Source organism: Chironomus tepperi, unplaced genomic scaffold, assembly GCF_022539635.2.
Source record: "Chironomus tepperi strain 1889 unplaced genomic scaffold, CSIRO-AGI_Ctep_v1 contig_323, whole genome shotgun sequence".
NCBI classification, from domain to species: domain Eukaryota; kingdom Metazoa; phylum Arthropoda; class Insecta; order Diptera; family Chironomidae; genus Chironomus; species Chironomus tepperi.
Genome location: NW_027226445.1, coordinates 155,241 through 168,023, shown reverse-complemented (window position 1 = coordinate 168,023; position 12,783 = coordinate 155,241). Strand labels below are relative to the sequence as shown.

The 12,783-nt window shown below is 28.7% G+C and overlaps 1 protein-coding gene across 4 annotated transcripts in view; it reads right to left on the bottom strand.

Annotated features, from left to right (window-relative positions):
• LOC139093113 (uncharacterized) overlaps nucleotides 1-12,783 on the bottom strand; it is a 34,309-nt gene that overhangs the window by 4,900 nt on the left and 16,626 nt on the right. The window contains exons 4-7 of one of the 4 annotated variants that reach the window (XM_070643721.1): nucleotides 9,283-9,440; nucleotides 9,073-9,203; nucleotides 8,499-8,708; nucleotides 63-266 (exon numbers count right to left, since the gene is read on the bottom strand). In XM_070643721.1, coding sequence (XP_070499822.1) covers nucleotides 63-266; nucleotides 8,499-8,708; nucleotides 9,073-9,203; nucleotides 9,283-9,440 — 703 coding nt within the window. The remainder of the gene's footprint in view (nucleotides 1-62; nucleotides 267-8,498; nucleotides 8,709-9,072; nucleotides 9,204-9,282; nucleotides 9,441-12,783) is intronic. The other 3 variants (XM_070643725.1, XM_070643724.1, XM_070643723.1) reach the window with 3 other exon arrangements.

Genomic DNA, 12,783 nt, shown 5'->3' with positions numbered 1-12,783 from the left:
GAATGATTTGAAAAATATTTAAATTGAAATTTCAAATTATAAACTATGACTAAAAGACTCACGTTTCTATTTCCAGCAGGAATATTTTCCGCACTTTTTGCCTTACGACAGAGGACACTTTGTGAACCATAACGTCGAATGAATTCAATTGAATCAAATCCACGTCCTTCTGATGATACAAAAATGGCTGAATTTATGCGTGCCCTATGACATCTGTCAGCAATCACAGTTGATGGTTCATCGTTATTCCATATTGGATGAATATGCTGCATAGTTATCAATTTCATCATTATTATTGTTATTTTAATTTATTAACAGATAGGATCTAAATACTCTTATTACATATTTTATTAATTAAAATAACAAAAAATTGAATGTCAAAAAGGAAATGTGAATTAAAATTTACAAAAAAATAAATATTTCTATGTATAATCAAGTACTATATATCATTGTAATTGCGAAAGATATTACATTTGAAGGAAGGAAGTGAGTAGGGAAGAACAGTAGAAAAGTACAGAAAACAGAAGAGGAAAGAAGTATTTTGATTCAAGCAACTTTAAATTAGCATTAAAAATTTGAAATGTATCGACGTGATGAAATAATAATTTTACTGTAAAATCTATTAACATTTTTAATTATTTAGATTAATTATCTTCTTTTCTGTTTTATAAAAAAAGTGAATTTCACAGAAAAATGCAATGTGGTTTTGAGAATCCATGTAGTCACGGTTCATAAGTAATCTCCCATATACTAAGAGTATTGGCACTTTCATCCAATAGTAAATCATTGAGAATTTTCTTTTAATCCTTTCATGCTTATTATGCCTTTATTCTCCCCAATATCTCAAGTTTTTATTATCTTACTTGAATCTTGAAAATGGAATAAATGTGTAAAGGAATAAGAGAGATGAGGAAAAAATTCTAAATTAAATTTAAACATGAATAATTTATAAATTCTGTGCTTTTATTGGTTTTCGTGTTAGCAATGAAGACCTTATTTTATATTATTCTGTGGATAGTGAATGCGGCAGGAATCAAAAAAGAAATCATTTAATTTCAACAGAATATTTTGACTCAATTGATATAAATTAAATTCCAAACTCAAAAATGTGGAGAATGTCTGTTAGTTGAATGGAAAAGTTTTGTAGGAACAAGAAGAGGAAAGATTGGACATAAATTAATTAGTGATTCTTGTTTTGCAAATAATCTATTAACATCAGTGCCTTGTCGACCAGTAAATGTTAATTTATAAAAAAATGTACAGGAAATTTTCATTATAAAGCGGGAAGAATGTTTACATCTGGCGAACTTCGATATTATTGATCACATAAATAAACTAATGTGTTATTCAACATAACAGCGTGGTGCTTTTTTAGCATATAAAAATGAACTTGGCTCATAGAGTACAACATTCAGACCCTACTGTAAAATACAAAATGACTTCAGATCAAAAAATTTCAGAAGTTTTGAGGTATCGTCTACAAAAAATATTTAATGGGAAACTTTTTCTAGAATTAATTTTTTATTGAATCCTATACTGCAAAAATGCTATGATTGTCTAAGCGGAACATTTAGTGTTCAGGACGTAGGATTTTTATCCAAAGCAAAATTTGCATAATTTTATCATTTATTCAAGATACCTAAATTTAAATATTGACGTAAATTTGGGTTATTATGGAATTAATTTTTCATTGAATGCAGGAGCACAACCAGGAGTAGGCGGATTTGGGGATTAAAAACCCCTACATTGAAAATGAATTTCTTCAATATAATCGGAGGTGTATTCATAGGAACTTTTGAGACTTAACTACATAAGTTCAAAATGAGTGCAAAATGTATTATTAAATTCTTAGAAACACACAAAATTCTCTTTTCACAAAATTCTTAGATAAATTATATAAAAAGCTTGTTAAATAGGAAGCATAGTTTTTATTAGTGACTACCTAGTTGAGCATGAAGAGATGAAAGAGGTGAAATAGTATTCTAATTAAAAATAAATTTGTGTGCTAATTTATTGCTTAAATATGTAATAAGCATCTAGTGTAAGTTACTACAGCGCATATATATTGTAAGCTTGTGTAGGTGCTCTAATGTTTGCAATCAAAATTTTTTGCAGTGAAAATTTCATTTCGGTAGGATGAAATTTTGTTTTGAGTTTTCACATTTCACATTTTAATCAAATCAAAAACACGAGTGTGTGTATAAATATAGAAGTTTACTTTAAAAAAGTTATAAATTTCTTTTGATAAATGAATTTTATCAAGGCTTAAATAAGGCTTTGTTGTTACCAGTTGTTACGATGTTTTATTAAATATTCATGATTCTTATTTTTCCTTACATGATTTCTTGAAAATTATCTCATATGAGCTTCTTTCAACTTTTGCTTTTTATTTAATCATAAAATTATTATTTTTCTTTTTATTCAAGGTATGAATTGAATGAAAAATTTGGGGAAAAATCAGCTAACTATCTTTTTGGCAATCTGTAGTCAAGTTTGTCTGCAGTACAGTGTTTCTTAAACTTAGCATATCTAGAGGATATTCCCGAATGGAACAAGTCGGCTAATCTATCCGAAATTCGACATCCGGCTAGCGTGCCTCTGCCATGTTGCCAGATCAAAACCAAATCCGGGATCAAGACAGAGTCATGTCAGCCTGAGACTCTTTTTTTGATCGATTAACCTATTTGTACTATTCGGGATTTGTGACTCACTAGTATTAACTGTAACTTAGTTTAAGAAGCACGGCTAGTAAGTGGGATAGATTAAATTAAATAATTGTTCCAAGAAAGCTGCTATTAATAGTTGGTCTAATAGCTTCAATTTGTAAATTAATAATTTTCTTGTTCAAGAATGACGAAAGTTTATAAATGGTTATAATATTATGAATGAATAATGAGAACATTTTGTAAAAAGGAAAAAAATAATAGATCGGAAAGAGGAGAAATCTATAACAATTTGTAAAGTTCTAAAGGTAATTAAGATAAATGTGAGTGTAATAAACTAAATGGTGTTAAAAGCTAAAGAAATTTACAAGAAATAAATTATCCAACACAAAATAATAGAAATTTACTAGAAATCAACATTAAGCAAGTTGACTAATACAGCGTAGAGCTCTAATAATTTTTCAATTTTATTTACAGATGACAGAGGTAAAGGAAGAAATAGGGAAAGTTTATCTTAATGGACATATTTTATTTATCAACACTACACATTACTAATTGTATGTCCACTTCATATCCTTGTGTTAAGCTATTTACAAAAACTATAAATTCGTATATAATGATGTGGATTTGAAAATTAAAGGAAATTAAGCCAAATTACATGTTTTGTACGGGGGAATTTTAGATTGAAATGTGAAATCTTTAGTTGAAGTTTCAAAACTTACACAATATTCAATTTCGTCATGATCAGAACGACTGCGCGAACTTCGACTTGATTTGGAATGTTGACCACTTTTTGCAAACATTAGGCGCTTTTGACGGTGTGTATAGTGTTTATGTGTTGTTGTAGTGGTGTGAAGATCAAGATGCTAGCTCCCTACTTCATGGTCAGCACGATGTAAGAGTGCAAATTGACATCCGCAATCACGAGAATCTCTTGAACGACGTGAGCATTGGAAGCATCGATCTAATAAGCCACAGCCTTCGCATCGCGGCAAACACTTTTTTAGGTTAAATTTTTTTTTATATTATAATTAAATTAATTAAGTCTTATATTTACATATTTTATCTTAATGGTTTTTTTTGGGGGAGATGACAAATGAATAGTGTTTTCAACTTTTCTATTATGTTATGTTAATTAATTTAGCATAATTTTGAGCTATTAGCAACGAATAATAAAATTTAACATTTTTTAATAGCAAAGTGACAAATGACAAACAATAATGACGACGAAAAGAGAAACAAATCACAATAGTCCAATAGACGTAAAATAAAACTTTTAAATTTCATGACATTTTGCACTCTCCAAATAATTTCGGGCCTTTTTCATAATTTAAAAGCCAATTAATCTTTCCTCATTTGTCTCTTTAATGTAATATCATTGAAGCTTTCTTAATTGTTGCACAAAAAAAAAGTTTAAATCAATTGATGAATACGTCAATTATCGATTTTTGATATAAAATTAAAAATAATGGTGAAACCTTATATTATGTGTGCAAAAGTTTATTGAAATTGAAAAGTGATAGCTGCGAGAAATTGAATATCTTTGCATACGTTCTAATTAATGAATTCTTTTCTGTTAAATTGAATGAATGTTGATTAAAATGTTATCTTTAAATGAAATTAACATGTTTATTATAGCTATTACATTAGTCCGATGGATTTGATATGACAAATTAATTCAACTATAAAAATAAAGTCTCTAAAAATAAACAATAAGCTTTTTCATAAAAATGAAATAAATTAATATTAAATACAAGTTTCATGAGCACAGATCACAATTGGTCGTTTGCAATTCAAATTTCGTTTTTATTCTGTTTTCGACATGTTAAGTGAAAACTTATTGAACTCGACAGCATCCAGTTTTACGGTAGACAAAAAAAAATTACTCCAGAATTTTACAAAATTCATTTATATTGTAAATGTTTTGCCTACAGCTTATAAATAATGGAAATAAAATTTAATTAATATAAAGCGAATTCAATCAACAACGATGAAAAAAGCTGTACATTTTCATTCATTAAAATTAATAAAATAAGCTCAGGCAGAGTCACTTGAAAATAATTTGCAAATTTTTGCGTATTTACTCAATAAAAAAATCATTTTAAGCTATTAAGTCCTTACGGGAGGTCCTTGTGGGAGGTTGAGATTCTTAAAAGACCTCATCAAGTTGCTGTGAAATTTTTATGAGCAAACTTATTATTACTCATGAAAACTCAAAATTAATTTCGTCATAATTTTGCTTAGCTCAAAGCAATTCGAATGAGAATGAAAAAAACTAATCAGTATTATAACGATAAAAAACAGTTACGAGTGGAGAGAAATGAAATTGTAAAGATTTATTCAATCTTCACTGCATTAGCTCTTTTTCTTTATTTGTTCCTTCTCCTCTTGCTGTCTACTGAATGAGGATGTAAAGCAAATAAGCTTATTCACAAATTCAGATTTTCAATTTCAGCAGAAATGAAACAAAATAAAAAATTCATTGAGTACGTCATTTATAAGTTTGTAATTTTCATTTCCATCCTGCTGTGATAGAGATATTAGGGAAATGCAAACAAAAGAGAAGGAAATGACTTTTTATAAAAGAGAACCAGAAACTTTTACAACTTGAAATTTTGTAAGCTTTTTTGGTTTAATTCGAGATGAAAACTTTTTGAACGATTTTAATTATGTGATATTACAACAAAGTTGCATAAAAAGAATCACTTAAAATGTAAATGCAGTTAAAAATTTATTCTATGCAAACTGAAATTTATTCGTACGGTAAAAGCTTTCCTATCTACCTAAAAAGATCAAAGCTATTGTATTCATATATATATATATGTTTACTACAAAGCTATCGCAATTATTGAAGTAGAAACTTGAAATGGAAATAGAGTCTATGCATAACATCATTATCAGCAATGTATCATGATATGCATATACAATTGCATGTGTGTGACAGGTCAGCGTTTATGCAAATTTATAAAAAATATATTCTTCTTGAAATATATTCATGTATGTATCCTTTAAAAAGCATGAAAAATAAAGTACGTTTCAAGGCTTTTAAGCTTCCTTATTAATATCATTTTTAAATGGATGCCATAGAACATTCAAGTACGTATTTCTTGAATGTATGTATACACCCAGGAAAACTTTTTTAAGAATGACTTTGAAGTTCAGATAGCAAATTTAACATATCAGTCACTCAAAGTTCCATGTTATTTAAGACTGAACGCTGATTAATCTGAAACTGAGTTGTTCTTTAAAACAGAAAGAAGACTGAACAAATTTGTTATAAAAAAGCAAAAAATAATATTTTGATTGAATTTGGTACCTACCAATTTATTTAAAGTCAATAATGGCTGAAGATGCTGATTAAATTACAAAATATGTTTTTATGTGGGAAACATTTCCAAGAATTGTTGACAAAATTTTTAGCATAAAAGTATATGCTGCTAAGATGCAATAAATAATTTTGAATTATAATAATTCTTTGTAGCTTGCTTCCTATTACTTCGTAGGCGTTTTTGATTAATTGAGTTGCTTCACTGCGAAGTGCAGTGATTTGTTTTATGCTTCTTTTAAAATTTATGATCCGAATCATAAGTTAGGGTTCTTGATACAGAGATCAAAAGTTCCCGGTTTCGGTCTTAAGATTATTTCAAGACCGAGACTTTGATAAATTCCCTTTAGACTCGGTCCTGTTCTCGGTCTCAAGAATTTTTCGAGATCGAGATTTCAGGAAACCCTAATCATAACTTGATTCTTAAACAACAAGTACAAATGATTTTGAAAATTTTTGAAAACTCTTTTATTTAACATGCAGCACGAAGAATGAAAACAGACAGAAGGAGAGAATAATAATTTATAATAATAATTCTTTTGCATACTTTATATACCGATTTATAACAGAAAACATTAAAGAAGGAAAAAGGCAATAGAAATATATACTTGAAATTCAGTAGCGAATGCATTACAATAATTTTATTCACACTCATGATAATAGCATGTATGTTTATGAGTAAAGCAAAATTTGCATAAAAAATTATTTCGCGTGCCTGCAAGCTATTTTTATTTCATAGAGTAAGGCTTTTACTTTTTTAACAGGAAAATTATGTACAGCTTTTTGTATATCATGAACTTGCATTTTCCCACTCTTTGTTATACAAAATCCTTTATTCTATCCTTATAATAGTCGTTAGAACCGTGGTGAAGGAAATAGCTTATCGACTTATGATGTCCAACTATATTGCTGTTGTGTACAGGTTTTTGAAATTTTTAAAATAGATTAAACCAGTCTAATTATGTTTATGAAGGGTGATATCAAAGAAAAGTGTCTGAATTCTTCGGATCATTGAATTATACTCTTCAGTAAGCTATTAAACTCTAGTAGACATCGTTTATATATAAACTAAAGCATGTGTTAGACAGTACTAATTTTACTTATCTCATCTCACCGACACTCGAAGAGATCCAGTGAGTATTTTCAGACAAAACCCACCAACATAAATTCCAAAATTATCCCCTCAGAAAGCTTATGACTACGTCCTTGAATTGAACATAAGCGTGTTACTGTAAACGTAAAGTTGGAACAATGAAAGGTTCACTGTCAAAATCAATATCATACCAAAACAATTTTCAAAATCACTAGGTACAACTTTGTTTTCTGTTTAGCAAATTCAATGACGACATTCATTCGTTTTGACATTAAATAAGTATAATTTAAATAGTCTAATATACTTTGTTATGTTTTAGACTACTCATAGTCCTTTATAAATCAATATGAAGCAACAGCGAATAAGAAAAAGAGTAAAATGTCTTCAATAGAATTTGTGTCAAGTGGAAATTGAAAATGTCTTTTTGTTAAAGGTCTAATATGCCTCTATCATAATTCTTAGTCTGAATCATTTAATCAATGTTGTAATATGAGTAACATGCAAAGATATCCAAAACGCATAGCTTCATGTAAACATAATGTAAAAACATTTTAGATTAATGGAATAGAATGTAAAGGAAAAGAATTAGGTCAGTAAATAATTGACTTTTTCCTCAGTAGCAAAGACGGTTTTATAATGAGTAAATAGATATCGTTGAAATAGAGAAAAGTGAAAAACAAAAGAGTGATAGACGAACTTTATGTATGTTTACAACATGGACGGTAATAAAGCCACAAAATGATAAATAATACAAAATACTGAATGGTAAATAATGAACGTAAAACAAAAATAGAAATCATTTTTTTTTTGGATTTTTGTTCTTCATACAAGTAGTCAGTATTTACCGAGAGAAGCATACATATATGCTTATTGTGCCTTGAAGTCTTGATTATGATGTAGATTTTAGTAATGAACTCCTCATATTTGTTTTGGAACACTAATCGAAAGGATGTGCAGCATTTTAATAAAATAAATTCTTTACACCATTGTCAAAAAAGGTATAGAAAATTTTTTTGGATCTAGTTTTTGTTTGTCTAAAAGAAGTAATTCATCATTTCTGATAGCTTTAGACAAGATCAGTTTTTTTTAATGTACAAGTAATCACAAAATGTTTGTGCATAATAAATTGGTGAAATCTTAAAGAATCTAAGTCTTTATCGACATATCATTACGTCTTTCTTCTCTCGTTGTACGTAAGTAATTCCCACGCAATAAATAAAAATAAAAATTTAAGAGAACGTAAAAAAATAAAAGTATGTCTTCATAATCATATCAAAAGAAATTTTGTAAATAAATACTTAACATTATTCAATTTTTGGAGAAGTAAATTTAATAAAAGTAAAAAGATCGATTTATAAAAGTTAATTAAATGATGAATGAGAGAGGAGATAAGATAAAATGTAAAGATTTTCATTACCGTAAGTGATGTTACCTGATGTGAATGTTGCCCATTACAGGCACCTGCCGCGCAGACACCAGTGCCAGGCACTTTCAATTGATCTTGTTTATAATCAGGTTGATAAGGTAGAAGCATTCGAATTTTGCCCCATCGATTAAAAAATAATGCTATCGCTCCAGCCCATACGAATAAAACTAAAACAACAATTCCTACTTCGATGCCACGTATCTGCAATGAGATGATATTATTGACGTAGTTTCATATCATTATAATACATACATTTATATTAATCAATGAATCAACACGAGATAAATAAAAATATCGGTTGGAATTTCATTAATGAAAGTAACAAAGAGATATAGCTGGTAAGAATAAACATTCGCTCGACATGATGTTGTTATACTAATAAATTTTACGTAAACATTGTCTACTCATCTATCTATGCGCAAACATATGCTTATCAAGAATCTGAAAGCTTAGCTTAATTTGATCCACGTTCAATATCGCATTGATATTGATTTTTATCAGTAATGTTAAATATAGAACCAAAGAATAAATAAATCATGAAACTGTATTAAGTTTCATCACATACCGTTGGAAGTGCTCGTGTCGTTGTTGTAGAATTTACAGATATATTAGCCTCTCGATACCGTGGATCGGCTAAAGGCGGATTGGGAGGTCCATCCATTGGAAAGTCTTGTTGTGGTGATGTTCTCGGTGATTCTGTTAAGAATAATAATTTAATTAAAAAAAATTAGTGATGAAATTCATGGAAAACATTTATTGATGTAATCTGATTTACCTTCCGTCTCACCTAATGTTCTAAAAATAATGGCACGACTTCGATATTTTCTACCGCTCCAAATGGCTGCTACTACTAATTGGTATTGTGTATCAGGTATAAGTCCACCCAGCACAACTGCTTCACTATTTCCTGCCACGACCGCAATAACCCTGTAACTTTGTGAATGAATTCAATTATGTTCCTTTATGAATTTCTACTATAAATGAAAATAAACTTAAGAATAAACAAAAAGAGCAACTAAAAAAGTCACCTTATAATGAAAATGTTTGCATTCTTTCATCCCTTAAAAACATAATAAATTAAAAAAGCTCTAAGCAAAGTGAATACAAGAAGCTTAATTAAAATTCATTTTAATCACATGAGAATGTATAGCATGCTGCAACTAGATCATATAAATGAATTCACATTTTCAAACATGTTTTAATGGCGATATGTAATACAATGAGTGATAGGGGCGTAGCCATCTTGAATCTTATTTACTCATAGCTTCCCTTCTCCCTGACTACGTGCCTGTTGTATGCAAGCAGTTATTATGACCTGCACAGTTGTTTATGCATGATACACATTATACATAATATTATTAATTTCTTCTATATTTTAAAATGAGTAACTTCTGTTGCGGTTCACAATTGGTTCAGATCATTCATACTGATAAAACAATAAAGTTTACATGCTTATGTCAAAAAGATTTTAGAAGCTTTTCTAAACTTAAATATTATTTTACGGTCACATCAAGAGAATAAAAATTTTAAAAATGTCAGTTTCCTAACATTTTCATCCATCAAAGCCACAAGCAGACAGTAAACTTTTAATGAGTTCAGACATGAATTTCGGAACTGTGTTACAGCATCTTCACATTAATTGAGAGTAATGTTTTTATTTTGTTCATGGTTCGCAAAATTGAAAAAAGCTTCCTGATTCTTCCTTCATATAGTAAATAAGGATAATTTACATTAAATTTTTTCAACCATATTAAAATTATTCTGAATCACTGAATTTTGTGGAAAATGAAAATTATGGTCAGGTCTGAATTCATAATGTGATTTAATTCTGTTATCTTTAAGGAGAAAGTTTGAAATTATCAGATCTATTAATCAAATATGGTCAATTTAATACTCAGCAGTTCCATGCATGCATGACGAAAATTTCAACAAAAATTCTGTCAATTTTGAATCGAAATGAAAAGTTGTTACTTTTGTTATGGTTACATTAATGTAATTAATTAATTTTTTGAATTAATAATGAACGTGACTTACAGAATAATAAATTTTTATTGGATTATGAGGATTTACTTTAGTAATTAAATGTATTTAATTAAATTCAGTTGAATATACAGACAGATATTTCTGGATAATTCCAGAAAAAAAGATAAGCATTGAGAGAAACTATGACAACTTAATTACATTGATAATGTGGGTGAATTTTTTTTTATAATTGCTAAAATAATGTGACAAGAGATAAAAAGAACTGACGGCAAACTTAATGAGAAATTATGTCAAAAGTGATTTCTTAATAAAAATAAGATTTATTGTCTTCAAAACCTGAATACAACAATTGAGAATAGGATAATAAGAAGATTTAATTGTGTATATAAAGATTAATGGTTTTGACTTAGTTGTTCTGCATATTTATTTTGTGTGAATTTTTAAAAATCTAAATTTTCAGTCGCCCTTCTGACCCTCCTCACTTTTAGTTTAATATCAAATTATTTTCAAAGACATTGAATGTTTCAGACTTGTAATTATCGGAAAAAACGAATCCTTTTTCTGGAAAAGCTTCAGACAATTTTTAAGGGTTGAAGAGCTTTTTTTTTAAATTGCAACTTAACCCGAGTGATACAAATAAAAATTTAGAGGCTCATTTAAAGCTTCTTTATTAATACCAAATGAAAGCGCCTTCATGTGGAAACTATAAGGCAGCCATTTATTGTTAATAAAATAGCTTAGGAGAGTCATAAAAGCTCCGTGGGGAGTCTTCGTCATTTGTGTCGCTCGGATACAAAACAAGTAAATATTTTATTTCAAACTCATTAATAATTTGTCGGCAAAAAACTTTTCAGCTATTGCATTGATTGTAGTTAATTTATTTTTCTGTTCCATCTCTTAATAATCATGTCCATTTTCTGAAGAATAAAAAGACTGAAAGCTCATCACGTATTTTTTGTTTATAAAACTTGTAGTAAATATTTTCTTATACGAAACTCATCATAGCCATTATCGCTAACAGAATATTCTCATGATGATTATTTGCTTTTGTTAGAGTATATAAAAGAACACTTGATGTAGATAAAAAATATATAATGGAATCAATGTTGTAAGCATTTTAGTTGATAAAGATTTTGAATGTTATTGCTTATGCTTATAAAAAAATATTTTATCTGAATTTATTCGTCAACGTTAAACGTATTTGAACGGGCTTAATGTGTCTGAAGCCTTTAAGGTATCTACAAAAACATTTCTGTGTGTGGCTTCATCTTATTCAATTCAAAACAAAAACAGGCAGACTAAGCAACTGAGAAATAAGTGAATTTCATGTACGTTTTCATGGTTTTATGTTGCCCGAGATACATACATGTAATGCCTTTAAGGTTTCTGTTGACATTAATTCATTGTGCTATGTAACATGCTTATACATTTAAGCGTTAATATTTCGACAAGTTAAATTAATTCTTGTGTGTCTTTAATTTTAAAATTAATTATCATAATATCCACAAAAACATATTTAAATTGCAATTATTTAATTTTTGACAAAGTAGATGTGGAAAGGATGGATGGAAAAAATTAATGGAAAGTAAAACAGAGAATGAAAGTTTCGCTCATGCAATATGCACGGAAAAAAGCTTTAAATTATTCATCCTTCTCTAAAGTGAACAAATATAGAAAGGAATATATGAAAAATTGAACGACTTTTCTTTGTTCAAGGTGGAAAAGTATTCCTTCATTTCATGAACAGTTCCACAAATCACTTGCAAATTATGTGCCATGATTTTATATCTCTTGGGGTTGTATAAAGCTGAACTCATAAAAGTGAAATGAATTTATATGTTCAAAATTATTTTTATTCAAAACGCTGTTTTCCAGGTAGTGAGAATATAATTCTCGTCGTCAACATAACATACAAAAGCTACATGAAATAAATTGTCGATATTGAGAGATTGTCGAAGTTGAAAGCTTATACGCTCCAAAACAATCTTAAAGTATAAAATGTCGACTTTTTCTTTTACAATACGGAATCCATGGCAATGGAAATTTCCTTACGGAATGAACTGCGTCGAAGTTATTTTGATAACGAAAAATAAAGAATTAGGAGAACTCGAATATGAGCATAAAAATTATGACTCACTTGTGTTTTTCACTTGAGAATTAGAAAAAAATCGCTTATAAACATTTCATATCATAATTGTACTTTTATAAAACTGCCTGTATACATTCAAGAAGGTAGCTCATTGAATATTTCAGTACATCGAACGTTGTGTTGAGCTCGAAAAAGGATATTGGA